This window comes from Ascidia mentula, chromosome 6, assembly GCF_947561715.1.
Source record: "Ascidia mentula chromosome 6, kaAscMent1.1, whole genome shotgun sequence".
NCBI lineage: Eukaryota > Metazoa > Chordata > Ascidiacea > Phlebobranchia > Ascidiidae > Ascidia > Ascidia mentula.
Window position 1 is genome coordinate 18253846 of NC_138571.1, and position 17354 is coordinate 18271199.

Sequence of the window (17354 nt, forward strand, 5' to 3'; positions counted from 1 at the left end):
AAAATATGTGGAATGAAACAATGTAAAAAAAAGTTTATTTGGGTTAAAATGTAGTTATCTTTTCAAGTTCCCTCAATAAATGTGACAATAAAAATGTAAGGTAGGGACGCCACCGCACTCGAAACTTCTGATTGATTGACATGCTTTAATCCGTATCAACAGGATTTGTGCGCAATAAATTATTCACGCTATCACGACTAAACAAAAGAATTAGCGGGTTTTCTTAACCTGTTACATAAGTGCGACATATTGTTTCCAGTACCACGAACATTTTTCTCAGCTTGGTTTGTATCCGTGTGTATGTGTAATGTTTAACATCAATTTTTTCATGTCTTTGGCAGGGTGATATTTATTTTGTATCCACAAGTTATCACAACGATTTGCAGCATGTGTGATCATCATGATCATGGCCACGATCACGATCATGATCATGCACATGATCAAGAAGATCAAAGTGCGCACTTCAGCCTGTACATGAAAATAGACCTGTCCAGGTATTTATTATATCCTGTTCCAAACAGATTTTGTGCTTATATTATTTGCATTTGTTAAAGATTGGAGTGCCTAAACGAACTTAAAGAAGACTCAGGAAAAACAGTGTTTAAGCCATGGGATGCTCGGCTAGATAGAGAAAAGTTTGTTGAAAGTGATGCAGATCCTGAACTTTTATTTAATATACCGTGAGTGTTACATGTTTCAATCTTTGATATTGTGTATTGGTACAAGTAACAGATGGACTATGATCCATAAAAGTCAATTTGTTCACAGCAGTTATCAAAACGTTTGCTCATAAAGATTAGCATATTAGCTTGGGATTTTTACTCTGTGTAATCAACTCCCTAGTTTTTTAAACCCATAATCCACTAAGTTTTATACCAAGGATATATTTTTACCATGTAACATGGGTTCGTTTAGTTATAATTATAAGAGAAAAAGCATACATGATGTAAAATACTCAATAATCAGCATTTATTGTTGTTCTGTTTTAGATTTACAGGCAATGTAAAATTAAAGTCAATAGCTCTGTTGGGTGGTGAAAATGACACTCATCCTAAGACAATGAAGCTTTACAAGAACATCCCAAACATGAACTTGGATCAGACCTCAAAAACTCCAGATCAAGAATTTGAGTTGCCACAAACATACACTGATGTAATGCAACTACCAGTAAAGTTAGTGAGTTCCAAACTATGATCATTAATACATTGGCTGTAAGCGTAAATTATATGAGAGCATCCTGATAATTTTCTAAGGCTAATCAGATCTTAATCATTTGATTGTAAATTAGCTGCCGGTTTCAGATTTTTGTGTAAAAATCAACTCCAAAAACAAGCTTTTTTCTGTATATTTGTGAAACAGGATTGCTAGATTCTCCAATATTAACCACCTCTCGATTTTTCTTCCGGACAACTATGGAAGTGAATCCACAAAGGTTTATTACATTGGATTGACTGGAGACTTTACACAGGTTAAAAACGCTGTACTGCAGTGATAAAAACGATGAAACATGCTTGAAAACTTTTGCAGGCACAAAGACAGGGGATACTGATCACTAACTATGAGCTGTCTGCTAATCCAGCAGATCACAAACAAGATTTATATCAAGCATCAAACCAAATGATTCAGTGAATATGGGTGGAAACGTGGAATTGCAACATGGAATGAAGTTTTGTTTTATTTGCATAGTTTTTTGTTAACTGCCCGCATGTGCACAGAAGTTCAATAAAATCATGAAACAATTGCGCATGAACTGTGCTACTTGGACTCCAAATGCTCCTCTGCTACTTTGTCTCTTTTGCTCACGTATGTGTTCCCGACCACATAAAATCGCAGTGGCTTGGAAGCGCACTCTCCCACCCTTTTCTCATTTAATCCAATGCGTTTTGCACATACAATTTTTTCGTCACCAATGTGATCAAAATCTTCCACCCAGAAATCGTTGTTGTTTGAAAGATCAAGCTTGTTTTGTTCCATGGTAATGTCAAGCGCCTACAAGGAGAAGCATGTGATCAACGTTCCAACAAATTTACAGACAATTTTGGTACCTGACAAAGCTTTGATGGACCATTACATAGTTTATTTACGTCAATTGGGTTTTTTGATTTCGAAAAGTGTCTCCGGTTTTCAAGCATTTTCTCGATGCCTTCCGTCGGTTCAGCCGATCTTATGAGAACTGCGTCACCGTCCCCTATTAAAAACAGCAAGATATGTTTTGTGTGAAGTAATGGGTGTTAAAAAGCTCAGTTAATGTTACCGCCACTGGTTATGTTCATGCATTGGTACATTCCATACGTTGTATACACATACAATGTCCCTGGTTTCATAAACATTGCTTCGTTGCGTTTGGTCTTTTTGCGCTTGTAGGAATGCGATGACCTGTCATCGTTAGCGAGGTATGATTCGACTTCAACAATCTTGCAAGCCAACCGTACGCCGTCCGATTGTCTGACCAACCTTTTCCCCAGCAAACTTTTGGCGAGGTTTATGCAAGGGTTGTCGTAGTATGAATCTGTTAACTTGTTGTTCTCTAAAGTTAATTTGGCTTGTTTGAAAGTTGATCGTATATCCGCAGCACTTCGTTTCATAACTTTCGTAACAATACGGCGAAAGCGCACCTATATGATGGAATAATATTGTTTATTTGGGACTTTATACAGTTACTACTATATATTTCACGCGTGATTGCGCAAGACCCCCCAAATATTTTGGCTTAAAAAAAAAACTTTGATACTCGTCATATGGCCAAAAGGCACAATTTGTATTTCTGTAACGTTTATGATTGTTACTAAGCATGTTGTATTGTAAAAATTAACAGCTACAACAAAATGAAGGCAGTGAAAATATCGTATGGCAAATATAAGTGTAATTTGGGAACATATATAAATAAATTGCTAATGGTTTCCATAGACCAGAGATGATTGAAACAAAATTTTTAGGCTAAAAAAAACTATAATGTTTTTGTTGCTGCCAGGCATATTGTAACTTAATAATCTGTTCTTCTGGCAAAGATAATCTGTTCATCCCCTTTTTCGTGTTGGCACGTTTTTTGGCGTTAGTTGTGTGCTGTACCATTACCTTGAGGAAGCCTTGTTGAATAACAGGTGAAACGTCGGTGAATAAAGTTACGTTTTATCTTTGCCAGAAGAACAGATTATCAAGCTAAAAAAAACTTTCCATACCAATTAATTCATATAGGCGAATATAATTATCTTTGTTACATTTTTATTTATGGAATTTAATTTTAAATGGGAAATTTCAATCTGTCATGCGTGAAGTCACCAGCGATTCTTTTAAAGTTTATAAAATCTATTGTCTCGTGAGTGCGTGAAGTCCGTATATGTAACGTTTACAATCAATACAATGAATTGATACATCCTGTGGATACGTTAAACTAGCAGTAATAGTTCTACTGCTATTTTTGCTGCCAGGCATACTAATCAATAAGTTTTTGGAAACTTAAGTGCCAGAAGAGCATTTCTGATTAATTGAGTAATAATTCTGTTATAACTATATGATTATTATCTAGATTGCTAAACTTTGTACTAACACTATTTAGTTGTGTGTAAAAACTGTGGAAATTCTTCATCATGGCGATGCAAGCAGCTCGTCGGGCAAACGTACGTTCATTCTGTTATTTTTTGTTATTTGAGAGTATAGTTTTGAATGTACAATGTTTTTAGGTACGTTTGCCCCCCGAGGTAAACCGTATCCTGTATGTAAGAAACCTTCCTTACAAAATCACAGCCGAGGAAATGTATGATATTTTTGGAAAATACGGAGCAATCAGACAAATAAGAATGTAAGTTTGTATGAGAGAATATTGCATGTTATGGTGGAAATAAAGTTAAACCTTTTGTGAACTTCTTATTTACCGTGTTTTACGGACCATAAGGCGCAACTTAAATCCTTTTTTTTCCTCATAAATTGATCGTGCGCCTTATAAGCCGGTGCACCTAATGTATGGATCAAGTAGTGCTTTATTGCCTACACTCAAAACCAGTACCGATACTATTATTATATAAATAAACCACCGTCTTACACAATAAACTACGGTAAAAGCAACTAGCAACTGTGATATTCGCTAGGCTCATTTTTTCTTTTGCTCATTGTACTATTGTGACTTGCTTACATTTATTACGTAACAGGTAAACTTTTATTAATGAGCTTTATACGGTAACCCATACTCCTTAAAATACGTTGCGTTCTATAGCCCGGGTGCGCCTTATGTATGAACAAAAAACTAATCAAAGCAATTTATTGACAGTGCACCTTATAATTGGGTGCGCTTTATAATCCGTAAAATATGGTAATCTGCTGATAAATCTTTGGCTTTAACAATTTGTCCCAAACTAATGTTTTGCAATAAATTAGGCCTCTTGATTTTTGCGCTAATGGTGTCATTTTTTAAACTTGTTGCAGTGGAACAACCTCAGATACAAAAGGAACCGCATATGTTGTTTATGAAGATATCTTTGATGCCAAAAATGCATGCGACCATCTGTCTGGATTCAATGTTTGTAACCGGTATCTGGTTGTGCTCTACTACAATCCAAACAGAGTAAGTCAACAGGTTTATTGTTTGCAGTAGCTTTATATATATGTGGTATACAGCCAACTTTTTTATAAAATCCAAATTTATGTAATGTCTTGACAGAAAACATGCTTCATAAACGCAACAAGCAAAGATTACATACACAACCTTGTTGCTAATGCCTCGCAACCACAGTAGCAAACTAATTGATTTGAAATATGTTTTATCAGCAATTCAAGAAAAAGGATGCGGACAAGAAACAGCAACAATTGGACATTATGAAAGCAAAGTTTGGAGTAAATGCAGATTCGAAATGAAGACTATTTTGTAAACTTGCACAAAGGGAAAAGCTTCTCCACACTTTGCTGTGTCACACACTTGGAAGATCTTAAAAGAATGTACATGCACCGATTCCCACTCATACAAATGACATCTTGCGGAATGGCATCTTCAAGCACATTCCTTTACATGATTTTAGGTATTGCATGTTGTAGGAGTGTGTTATAACAGCACTTGTTAATAAAATTGGTCTGATAAAAGAACATAACAATGGGGATAACGTTGAAGTGAAATACCCAATATCTGGCAAGTTAGTTAGCCAACCAGATGCATTGGTAAGACCCTCTCCCAAATGGAGACAATATGTTCGCAGTAACCAGTTGGAAAATGTACTTGCTCGTTGGAAAACTTCAAAATCACCACTATACATAATAAAAACATGCTTAGATTCCACAAGTACTATTTTACTCATAAAAAAAATGCATTGACATATTCTTGTGAAAATAGTTTTTCAACAAAAAAGCACAGTTTATTAAGGTGAAGTAGGTAATAATATCAAGGCACCATCACAATAAAAATACAGATGCATAAGCCCATGATTGTTAAACACATGTGTAAGGGAGTTTAGAGTAGTAACAGATAACACAGAAACTTCTTCCATCAGTCCCCCTTCGCTTTGGAAAACATGTTCAAGGATAGTCTACACAGTTCACATAGGCACAGCATGGTCAATGGACTAATAAAGGTTACAAAGTATGTTGAGACAAAAAAATTCCAAATGAGGTGACGGTCCAGCAGTACGTGACATATTATGAAACTGGAAGTGATCGGAGTCTTAATGAGTATCCATTGGATTCTGTGAAACAAAACACGATTAAATTTTCAGAACAGGTCACTTTATCAAATCACAAGGCTAAACTTACAGCATATACATTCTTGTAAACCATTTCTCCTGTATGTATTTTTTTTCAAATGACAGACATCCCTTTTCAACAAAAGCTGCATAAGCCCACACAGAATAAGAAATGAAATAACCTGGACTTGTACCTTGCCACAGAGCACTCATGAACAAGGTTACCATTGCTCTAAACATAAAATTGCTTGTTTATTTATAATAGACTGTAAACTTTCTGCACCTGCACACCAATTTCAAGGAACCTTGAAATGTATTATATATTTTTTGCCAACATAACAGAACAAAAAGATAAGTGCTTTTTTGGCAACAATTGGTTGATCAAATATCTAGTGATTGTTAAACTGATGTGGTGGGAGTTTAATACTTTCATTTTTGTAGATAGGCTGATAGATTACAGCTTATTCTCAACACCAGCATGTTAATGACACAATACAGTATTGGTTTTACCTGAAAAACTTTTGTTGCTTGGGTAACACAGAGTTTTGATAAATAAAATGCGAAAACCACCACTGCACACAACAGTTCCAAAGCCGCATTGCTTTCCAAGCTGATGGTGATGCAATCCAGTGCAAAGAAATATTTTCTATTGTTTTAAAGTTGAAGTCAGGTGTTTGGTTTGTAGGGCTGTAGAAAAGTATTGAAACCTATTTATGGACAGAAGGACATACAAACAGACAACTATTGTATAAACCAAAATAGTTTTAATAAAACCACAAGCACTATTAAAATAACACTACAAAAAACACACTTGATATCTGGTATTGCAGTTGGTCCCTTTCCGGGCAATGGAACACTTTTTACCGGGTACATCCCTAATCCAAGCATGATACATGAACACTCAGCAGCACTCCATAATAATGCAAATTGTATTTGAAATAATAGGCCAATTGGAAAAATATAAAAGCACCTGGAGATGTTTTTTGAACATAAATTTTGTAAAAACAACTCAATGCATTGCATGGTGTACCTTAAAATCACAGAATCACTTTGAAGTTCTGAATTCTTAAAATAGTTTAGATTCAAAAAGTGGCTTCCCAAGAGAAACAACACCAGTAGAAACGCAAGTTTTTTCAGTTGTTTTGTGAGAAACTTAGAAACGGGTTGATAAGGAGTGGTAAGCATATCAACATACGTTCTGTATTTAAATAAGGGACCTATCAGGAAAAAAAAATAAATTGGTTACTCAATGTTATTATAACAAGGCGCTAGAATCTATTGTTGTTGCCAAGCCAATGAAAGGGATTTATCATGATAATGTGGGGTAGATGTGGAACAAATAGAAATAATAACCTCCAAGCCAACATAGTAGAAAGTAGTTTGAGATAATCCTAGTATTTATATGAACATTCATACCTGTGAACAAACCACAACATGATGTCATGTAGCAAAATATGTCAAGTGCACAGGGTTCTTTCTTAAGGATAAGTACACCAAATGTCTTGTAATTGTCCGAATCTTCTTTGTTTGCATGTTCTTGAAAATCGAACACTTCATAAGCTAATACTATTAACTAAACATAGAAATAAAAGATGTTACAAAAGCAGTATTAAACCATCTTCAAGCCATACGTTACCTTTAACGTACCAACCAGTAAAAGTGCATTTGCAAGGTTATCTTCACTTCTAGGCAGGCCCAAATATGACACACAACAAAAAAATACCCTGTATCCGAAGCAAAAAATGAATATAATCTGGGGATTTTTCCTGTAAAAGGGAAACATTTTGTACTGCAATACCTTGTCATGAAAAATAAACTGGAGTGAAAAGTGGATCTACAAAGCATGATGTATGTCATTAAATCAGTTGTCTAAAGTCAATGAATAAATAGCAGTGTGTAAAAGTTACCCCAATACTTTGGTGTTACATAAAACAAAATACCTTCTTCAATAAAAAAAGGGGAAGTGACAAATCCAAAAACTTACACTTTATTTTTTGTTATCAGCCAAATTGCGATCATCAGCATTACAAAGAAGTACACTGAATCCAGGCCACAAAAAATAATGATTTGAAATGTCCCAACCAATGACAAAGCATATTTTAATAGATTTTTTACATTAAACAATCGAAAGAATGAACTAAACATCAGTGACGTGATGGCGTCAAAAATGTAAAACAGTTCTCTGTTGCTTAAGTCCATACTGATTCATTGAATAACAGTATATCCTACCTGCAAACAAGCATAGTTTAACCAAACAAATTGTGCAAATCAGAGAGCAAACAATTGAAAAACATCAAAACATATACATAATTTATAAACTGCTAAAATCACACTTATCTGAAAGTTTTCAAATTTTTATTTCAAACTCATAATAAAACAAGAAAATAATTCTTAGTGGGTATGGTTTGAATTGATATTTGACTAACAAATTAAAATTGAATCAATTACAAAACATTTAAATAGTATGGCCACCAATTACACCTTGGGGGTTAAGATTCAGATGCCCACATGATGGTGATTTCCTTTTGGAGAATCACGCTCTTCTGTAGGATTGCATGAAGGTGAAGGTCCGAATAATTAAAGGAAACAAATAGTTGGCGGTGTAGCAAGAATGTTACCTAATTCCCCATGCAACTAGAATGCAGACGGAATGAATGCAGATCAAGAAGTTTTCTTGCAGAACACCCTGTTGCTCTCTTAGATAACGCCCTTGTTTACTTTTATTTCCGCCTGATATTAGAACGTATCTTTCTATTCAATGAAGTAATTGTTTCTGCCTTTGCAAAATTTACTGTTAGCCTGTTGGCAGAGTTTATCCAAAATTCAGAAAAGAAACACACGAAAAAAAATGTAAAATGCACGAGGAATATCACAGACATTTGTTACAACTCTCCACATGAACATATCGGAATATTAGACCTAGCGCTCAAAACAATTGTATTGCAAGTGGTTGCAAACAAGAAAATTCCCCAGATCAGAAACTTTCTGCACCTCATATGGCGCATGACACTCGTGCTAACTTATATCTGATTGGACAAAAATCGAAGTGACGCAACTACAACGTTGCGCTTGAATGGTTTTGTGTAGGCTGATTGACGAATGGGAAGTGTGCAGCTTGGATATTGAGAGGTAAGATTCGTTCAAATTAGTTTATATGAATATGTTTTACATGAATAATTGTAAATCCTTACTAGGGGAAATTCTATTATCGCATGCATAAACGTTTTCCATATATTTATACATTTACATGAATATATATGTGTATCTATATTTTACATAATTGATTGTAAAATCTTACTGGGGGGAACTATCGTCACATGCACAAACAGTTTCCATAGTTTTATTAAATATCTCATAACAAATCACCAAGAACACATTATCTTTTAATGAAGAGAAGAGCAAATTAACATTAAGCATCAGACAGTTTGACTGATCATATTAATCATGTTTGGGTCTGTAAAATGTGCGGAAAATAATTAGTCGACAAAATTCAAAAAACAAAAAAAACACAACGGGCACGACAATGCATGCAAAGTTTGTGTACACATTGAAGTTCCAGATAAGTTTTGGCTCCAACAGAATATGGTTGATGTAATAGGTATCAACTATATTCCTTTTTACCAATATCCAATGGATTCTGAAAGTAGCAGCATTTAACCAGTGCAAAAAAAATTCTTTTACACAGAAACTGCTTGTGACTAATATTGGATCTAAGTAAATTTATGAAATAAATATATAGGCTACTATTTTTCTTACATCAAACACGCGTTTCGTAACCAGGTTTGGTTGATATGCAGTTTGTAAAATGACAAGCATCGCATTTCAAACAGAACTCCAATAAATGAAAATGAATATGCTACAAAAAATCCAGGGTGTATTCCATGCCAAAGTGCACTCATAAAAATAGTAAAAGCAGCTCTGAAATTGTACAGAAGTATTTAACCAGAGAAAATTACTGCGATATTAAAAAAAATCGATGTTACCTAATCAGTTTTGGCATTTTGGCACATATTTCACTTCTGTAGATAAACTGGGAAAGCCACCACTGAACACAACAGTTCCAAGATCTCCAGCTGTTCTTAGCTGATGGATCAGTTAGCACATAAAGTGATGTATTTTTAATTGTGTTGTAGTCATATTCAGGAGAAGAGCTTTGAAGTCAACAAGGAAAGTTACAAATATCAAAATCATCCGTATATTCTCCAATAATTTTAACTAAAGTATAAGCATACTTGTCATCTTTTTCCAAAACTGTTGGTCCCATTCCAGGTATTGATTTTTTTGAGACAGGATACAACCCCAAACCAGTTATAATATATGACAATTCTGTGCATATCCACACAGAAAAGAACTGCATTTGTATTAAAATTCCAGTCACACAAACACGAAGGTATCTGAAAAATTGAAAATGTTACGCCTACGTTATAACTAATCAAACAATATTTCCAACCTTTCAATAAATGGATTGTCATGAAGTTCTGAACTTTTGTAGTAATCTGCACTGAAATGTTGCATGCCAAAGTATACTATACACACCACCAAGAAAAATCTCTTGGCTTGGTATTTCATCATGTTTGTAATTGGATAGTAAGGGGAGTTAAGCATATCCACATAGGTTCGATATTTGTATATTGGGCCTAAAAAGTAATAATTTTTTAGATAAGCAGTTGTCTGTAGATTTGGTAATAAGACTTGTTTAGAAACTCCATCAAATGTTCCAAATTCTATAGTACAGCCTACATATGCTTCAATCACAAACCAGTGTACAAGCCATGGCAGCAAGTCATGTAGCAAAAAATATCCAAACTTGTTGGCTCCTTGTCTAATATTAACACGCCAAAACTTCTATAGTCTGTTTTGGGGGTCTTCTTGTTCAGTTTTTGTTCACGGAGATGAAAAACCTCATATGCCACAAGAATCATCTGAAACAATTTTGTTGATATTTTTTAAAAAAAAAACTAACACAAAAACGTTTTTTTTGTTGTTAAATATTACCTTTAAACATGCAACAAGTGTAAGTCCATTTGTGAGGTATTTTTGATCAGTAAAAATCCCAAAATATAGAAAAGCGGAGAAAATCACTCGGTGGCCAAAACAGAAGACAAATATGATCTGTGGATTTTTTCTGTGGAAATATTTTAAGTTAATCAAATTTATGAAACAACCACTGAAATGAGGAGTCACAAGATTTTGTTATGTTTAAGATGGCACCAAACAAAACACTATAAGATGTTGCTTACATTTTAGGGTTGTTTATCATCCAAATTGATATTGCAACCATGGCAAAGAAGTACAAGCTTTCTATGCCACAAAATGCTACAATTTGAATAATTCCAATCACAGAAAGCAGATGTTTCATGTGATTCTTCACATTTAACAACCGGAAAACGATTGCCGTCAACAAAAAAATAACGACATGAATAATGTAGCAGATTTCTTTTTCTTCCAAATTCATTGCAAGCCGTGACTAAGATATCCTAACACCTAGACATAAACCAAATTCAACGTATTTAGTTACAAATCATAAGTGCGACCCTGAGTACAGAACTTGCCAACGACTAGCAATATGATACCTACAACTCTATTCGTTATTTTTCTGTTAGAAAGCTCTGATATTAAAACAACAGCCAGATACCAAACCAGCATGGCAATAAACAGCTCCTGTGAATCACGACATGTTACGGAAAAGCATCACAAGCTGTTGTTTCGCGTCCGAGCACGAATATTTTGGGTTCCCACGGTATTTAGAAAACACGTCTGTGTTTTTATTGCATGTGCGTCCTCTACAGTATACAATAGGTGGTATGCTGCCTAACCTTTCCAAATTTAAAATAAAAATTTTAGAAACTTTAAACGAGGACCTCGTATCTCACTATCCGTGTAATTCTGCAAAATTCTCGATCAACACATAATTTACTTGTGTGCGATATTGTAGCAAAACAAAACATAAAACGTCATATTATTGTTTAAATCGGTATATTTGGACATTGCAATCTTCCATCCTCTGAAGTACCAAAATTAGTAAAAGTAATATTATATAAAAAAAAAATCACCAGACACTATGGTAATAGTAACCCACGAGAGAGTGTATCGCACAAACATGACTGAATGCATATTTAGGTGGGTCATTCATGTTTCAGTTTGCGAATATGAAAAAACAGCCTGAAAAATTCACAGAGACAAAACACCGCAAACGGAACCAAAACACATGCGAAGTTTGTGTACAATAGAAAGTTCCAGATAAGTTTCGGATCCAACAGAACATGGGTGATGTAATGATTGTGAAATACTTGGGTTTTGACAAGTGACCAGTGAATTCTGAAAGTACAACAATCATAGGATAAACTACGAATGTGATTAAACAATGAAAAAAAATGGATGAATTTAAAAAACCAAAGGTTATTCTGTTTGAATAACTTGCAGAAACTGTTGATGCCTTTTTTTAGGCGAAATACATTTTTCTAAATAAATATCCACCATCTGAGTTGTCCAAAGATCGCTTTGTGGAATTTAACATATGATCATAAAAATACGAATATGTCATTTAACACGACAATATGTGATGTGTTGTAAACAGGAAGAACATATTCAAGAAAAATGAGCAGCAAAGTGTGATCAGAATTATATGAAAGTAGGTCTACACTTACAACAAACACAGATTTTGAAGCCATGTTTGCTTAATATACTCTTTGTAGAAAGACATGCATCGCAATTCCAACACAGATCCAATAAATGAACAAAAATATGCTATGAAATATCCAGGGTGTACGCCATGCCAAAGTGCACTGATAAAAATTGTAGCAATAGCTCTGAAAATAAATACAGTTATTTATTATAATGTGTACGGTCACTTCAAGCAACAATATGGCAAATTGTGTGTGTCATCATGTGCTAAAAATTAAAATCACTGTTGCCTTCAACTGATCTTACCGAACAAGATAAGGCATTTTGGCAATCATTGTACTTCTGTAGATAAACTGGGAAAGCCACCACTGAACACAACAGTTCCAAGATCTCCAGCTGTTCTTAGCTGATGGATCAGTTAGCACGTAAAGTGATGTATTTTTAATTGTGTTGTAGTCATATTCAGGCGAAGAGCTTTGAAATTTACAAGGAAGGTTATGTCAAAACTAATGGATTTTTCTAAAATAATAACTATTAATAGTTTTACAACGTCACAATGCCTGGGCTGTGAAGCCTGTAAACCTTATTCAAAGTATGAGCATACTTGTCATCCTTTTCCAAAACTGTTGGTCCCATACCAGGTATTGATTTTTTTGAGACAGGATACAACCCCAAACCAGCTATAATATATGTACATTCTGTACATATCCACACAGAAAAGAACTGCATTTGTATTAAAATTCCAGTCACACAAACACGAAGACATCTAAAAAATATTTGATACTGTTTCATCATAATTATTAAAAGAAACTTCCAACCTTTCAATAAATAGATCATTGTGAATTTCTGAATTTTTGAAGTAATCGGCACTGAAATATTTCATGCCAAAGTATACAATGCACAACACCAAGAAAAATCTCTTGGTTTGGTATTTCAGTAATCTTCCAATTGGATAGTAAGGGGAGTTAAGCATATCCACATACGTTCGAAATTTGTATATTGGACCTAAAAATAATAATTTATTTACACTCTTCAGAGAAACAGATACATGTGTTTTGAAATTCCCATACACACTCGTAATCATGCTAAAAAGCACATTACCTCTCCCTTTTTATATAAATAACGTAATCGACGCTTGTTTCAAACACAAACCAGTGTACAAGCCATGGCAGCAAGTCAAGTAGCAAAAAATATCCAAACTTGCTGGCTCCTTGTCTAATTTTAAAACCCCAAAGCTTTCAGAATCATGTTTTGTCGTCTTATTGTTGAGTTTGTTTCCACGAAAATAAGAAACTTCGTATGCCACGAGTATCGTCTAAAAAAGTACAGTTAATATTGTTTGTACAAGTATTTTTGTAACAGAAAATGAAAAAACAAGATTACTTTTAAAGTTGAAACCATTGTAATTGAACTTGCAAGACCTTTATCATAATCGAAGAAGCCAAAATACAAATAACCAGAGAAAACAACTTGGGAGCCAAAACAGAAGACGAATATGATCTGCGGATTTTTTCTATTGAAGGTAAAAAAAAACTTTACAAATAAACAGTCGCAGACTGTATTCCAAAATGCAACAAGTTTCAAAATAACGGCAAGGATAAACTGCACTGTAAGATATATTTTACTTACATTTTGGTATAGGTTATCATCCAAATTGATATTGCAACCATGGCAAAGAAGTACAAGCTTTCTATGCCACAAAATGCTACAATTTGAATAATTCCAATCACAGAAAGCAGATATTTCATGTGATTCTTCACATTTAACAACCGGAAAACGATTGCCGTCAACAAAGAAATAACGACATGGATAATGTAGCAGATTTCTTCTTTAGTTAATTTCATTGTAAGCCCTGACTGAAATAACACGTGAATACGAAGAAAAATATCTACCTGGAAATAATGAGTATTATGGTAAGTGCAAAAGTTGTCAACGGTTAGTGTTCACCGTTAATTTAAAGACGTGCGCTAAATACTTATGACAAACTCAAATTTATTAAATTTGTTAAACTTATGTGAGAAATATCACCCAGTATACGAAAACACAATGGTTTATTTTTCCTGTAAAATCAATCGTTTCGGTATGATTTTTTTCTTTTCACTCTGTTAGTGTCACCACCCTCACAACTTTGTCTTCGCTATTTCCAGGTTTTGAGGCTGTTTCAAAATCAACTGTTATCGAACCGACACATGTACTGTTAAAGGGCTCTGCACACCAGACGCGGTTGACGGTAGCGGCTGGCGTTGCGGTGCCGTCGCGTTTTTTTCGCGCGTTGTTCGAAGCGGCAGGGGGCTTCACACCCGCGGAGCGGTTGGCGCTGACGGCAATAAATCATTTTTTGTTGCCACGAAAACTAGGCCAATGTGCCAGCCAATTTCAGCGTCTCTGCATCGTAAGATGTTGTGACAAAGCCAATTATCGTTTGAACGTTTAAATCTGTAATAAAATAAAATATTTATGTCTAGTGTGTTTCCTTAGCACAAGTGTAAAATGAATAATTTTGATTTAGTTGTGATATTACTGCTAAATCAGCAAGTGATATTGTTAGTGGCACTGATGTACAACATTTTGTACCCCAGAAGGTAAGTTGGTTTGTATAATGGTTGCTCCAAAATGAACTTTATGTTTCAAACAGACAAAACAGCCAAACAGAGTTGTTGCTATAACAAAAGCTGCATGCTGTTTACATAATTTTTTGCAGATCAAAAATAGGCAATGTGTGCAAAATGAAAAGTTCTATTGTACTGCTTTGTTTTTTGACCGAGAAGACAGAATGGGTAATGTAATTATGGGAGAATGGAGATCTGAAATGCAGAGTTATTCAAACTTCCAATCTATTGGTCGCATGGGTACAAATATGTATACCAGAGGTGCTGCTGCAGTACGAGACCATTACAAAGATTATTTCATTTCAGAGAATGGTGCACTGCCTTGGCAATAATTGTTTTCAGTTGTTTTTTTCTATTCAGTGTAGTATCTTGTTTGGTGTATATTTTTTCTTTTTCACACGCAATAAATCACACAATTTCTTTGATCTGGTTTCATGTTTAGAAGTGAACAGAGAATACAATGAGGTAACACATGCTGCATGACAATTTAAAATTGCTGGAATAGAAAAGTAGAAAAGAAAGAACCATTGAAGAATAAACAGTAAAAAACACATTATGCATTGTCAATTAAATTAGCTCGTAGTGATGACAGATGCTCTGTAATTGCAGACATGGCCTCCTATGCCTTTTTTTGGCAGGCTTCTTAAGCTGCAAGCAACAAAATTTCCAAAGCCTGTAAATTCATCATCTTGTCCGGTGTTGGATGCTGTTAATTTTGAAATGCTTTCCGTATTTTGGCGGAGCATGCTGCAAATGCTTTCCTGAAACAGTATGAAATATATGAGTGGCATAAATTACATTTCAACCTAAAAACACTAACCTGAAAATCCAATCGATCAGAGCGTTTCCATTTCATGCCCTGCCTTGAAGTTGATGGCAGAGATGTACTTGGTGGGGTAGCTATATCTTCTTCCACCTCCTCAAGGGTTATCTCCTCTGCAAACATCATTTGAATGTTTGTTTAAAATAATAAAAACACAAATAAATATGTATAAATACCTTGTTCTGGAACAGGTTCATCTTGTGTAAAATCAACCACAGGTGTTGATGGTCGGGAAAAGTTTCCAACAGTCCTGCAACAAACCATACTTGTTAGAAGTGCAATATATTTATAATTTAGCCCATACCAAAGTCACTCACATTTTATGCCTCAAATGATCCTGCAAAAATTTTAATGCTTCATAATGCTCCCATATTTGCAGGTTTTCAGCAGCAGCCCCACTCTTCCGTGCATTTTCAATTTTTCGCTTTTCTTTTGCAAAACGGTCTTGTAAGCTTTTACATCGTTTCATGCAATTCTCCACTGAATCAACAATTAATTAGTTGCTGGTCCAGACAACAACAGTACATTTATCCTACCTGACTGTCCAGTGCACTCACTAATGTTTTTCCAAACAGTTTCTTTTCGCTTCTGGTCTTTATATAGTTTGCTTCCAGAGTCATATATACATGGAGAATCATGTACCATTTGTATTAGCATTTCATTGAATTCCATTATTAAACTTTTAAACAAACAAACTGCAAACAAAATTTCTCCACCAAATATTAATCACAATTTAATTTATAAAATTTAATTGGTAATCAGTATATTCATATGACTAAATAATGATGAAATAACAAAACAAGTGTCAAAACCATTAACTTTAACCAGAAAATTTACGCCAACTTACCATAAAACAAATAATTTACAAACAAAACTAGCTAAAATTGTCAGAAATAAGTGAAATAACCCACAAAAATAAGTTTCTGCAGCCAGCAGAGCTACTAGCAAACAAAGCGTCTGACGGAAAAGTTAAATCAGATTTAACTCCGCCGTCAGACGCTCCGAGCGAGAAAATCACGCCGTCACGGCATGACGCCGGCTGGTGTGAATCCCCCGCCGCTTCGAAACCGCGTCGCCAGCCGTCAACCGCGTCTGGTGTGAATCCCGCTTAAGAGTGTTCAATGCAACACATTGAACACTGTTTTCTCACCGTTTTGCTTATGGTTCCTATGCGTAATGGCATGTTGAGCAACGGAAGATATCAAAGCAGTAGGCCTACACGGTTTTGTTGCTCGTGCATTTACAACGATGCTTCGGTAATAAAAATAAAATTTTACCGCGAAGCTTTTTCTTGTGCTTTACTAGCGTTTTTTGGTATTGTGTGCGCTTAATGTATTGCTGCCTCATAAACCTGAAAAAGTCTCTCGGATGGCAGACGAGACGTCGGTTGCAATAAAATCTCATAACTTATATGCCAGAATAGGACAGTTCTTTTAAACTTACTTACAAAACGGAAATAATGGTTTATCTCAACAACAACGTTCTTCAGCTACTTCTTGCACACGAAAACATCATGAAAAAAAAAAATTTTTTAGAACGCGGCCCCTATTTATCTCCCAACGTTTCCGTACAGTTACGGTACTTGAGCAAAGAAACCGTTAATTTTACAACCTGCAGTGCAAGGCATATGCAATA

At 34.9% G+C, this 17354-nt stretch overlaps 7 protein-coding genes across 7 annotated transcripts; 2 read left to right on the plus strand and 5 right to left on the minus strand.

Annotated features, from left to right (window-relative positions):
• Positions 1-345: 345 nt before the first annotated feature.
• Positions 346-1662, plus strand: LOC145905823 (PITH domain-containing protein 1-like). Its single transcript, XM_082993119.1, has 5 exons — positions 346-494; positions 555-680; positions 990-1172; positions 1360-1468; positions 1528-1662. Exons 1-5 carry the CDS (start codon positions 388-390, stop codon positions 1627-1629), a joined length of 627 nt encoding a protein of 208 aa, XP_082849245.1. The 5' UTR covers positions 346-387; the 3' UTR covers positions 1630-1662.
• On the minus strand, positions 1395-2628 carry LOC145905822 (DNA-3-methyladenine glycosylase-like). Its single transcript, XM_082993117.1, has 3 exons — positions 2255-2628; positions 2046-2188; positions 1395-1989 (listed from the first exon to the last, which is right to left on the minus strand). Exons 1-3 carry the CDS (start codon positions 2583-2585, stop codon positions 1756-1758), a joined length of 708 nt encoding a protein of 235 aa, XP_082849243.1. The 5' UTR covers positions 2586-2628; the 3' UTR covers positions 1395-1755.
• An 896-nt stretch (positions 2629-3524) lies between these two features.
• Positions 3525-4901, plus strand: LOC145905651 (splicing factor 3B subunit 6-like). The gene is made up of 4 exons (XM_082992904.1): positions 3525-3617; positions 3681-3799; positions 4420-4558; positions 4762-4901. The coding sequence occupies exons 1-4, from the start codon at positions 3588-3590 to the stop codon at positions 4846-4848; spliced, it is 375 nt and encodes a 124-aa protein (XP_082849030.1). The 5' UTR covers positions 3525-3587; the 3' UTR covers positions 4849-4901.
• A 569-nt stretch (positions 4902-5470) lies between these two features.
• Positions 5471-8568, minus strand: LOC145905649 (membrane-bound acylglycerophosphatidylinositol O-acyltransferase mboat7-like). The gene is made up of 9 exons (XM_082992903.1): positions 8145-8568; positions 7648-7892; positions 7300-7429; positions 7080-7236; positions 6694-6880; positions 6475-6633; positions 6174-6350; positions 5734-5895; positions 5471-5666 (listed from the first exon to the last, which is right to left on the minus strand). Exons 2-9 carry the CDS (start codon positions 7860-7862, stop codon positions 5471-5473), a joined length of 1383 nt encoding a protein of 460 aa, XP_082849029.1. The 5' UTR covers positions 7863-7892; positions 8145-8568.
• An 847-nt stretch (positions 8569-9415) lies between these two features.
• Positions 9416-11040, minus strand: LOC145907361 (membrane-bound acylglycerophosphatidylinositol O-acyltransferase mboat7-like). The gene is made up of 7 exons (XM_082994778.1): positions 10904-11040; positions 10659-10788; positions 10423-10585; positions 10114-10300; positions 9896-10057; positions 9647-9814; positions 9416-9581 (listed from the first exon to the last, which is right to left on the minus strand). Exons 1-7 carry the CDS (start codon positions 11020-11022, stop codon positions 9416-9418), a joined length of 1095 nt encoding a protein of 364 aa, XP_082850904.1. The 5' UTR covers positions 11023-11040.
• Positions 11041-11114: 74 nt separating this feature from the next.
• LOC145907362 (lysophospholipid acyltransferase 5-like) lies at positions 11115-13008 on the minus strand. The gene is made up of 5 exons (XM_082994779.1): positions 12892-13008; positions 12594-12761; positions 12311-12472; positions 11852-11981; positions 11115-11147 (listed from the first exon to the last, which is right to left on the minus strand). Exons 1-5 carry the CDS (start codon positions 12921-12923, stop codon positions 11115-11117), a joined length of 525 nt encoding a protein of 174 aa, XP_082850905.1. The 5' UTR covers positions 12924-13008.
• Positions 13009-15328: 2320 nt separating this feature from the next.
• LOC145906639 (transcription factor Adf-1-like) lies at positions 15329-16622 on the minus strand. Its single transcript, XM_082994090.1, has 5 exons — positions 16256-16622; positions 16037-16199; positions 15896-15969; positions 15717-15832; positions 15329-15657 (listed from the first exon to the last, which is right to left on the minus strand). The coding sequence occupies exons 1-5, from the start codon at positions 16389-16391 to the stop codon at positions 15469-15471; spliced, it is 678 nt and encodes a 225-aa protein (XP_082850216.1). The 5' UTR covers positions 16392-16622; the 3' UTR covers positions 15329-15468.
• Between the last annotated feature and the right edge of the window lie 732 nt (positions 16623-17354).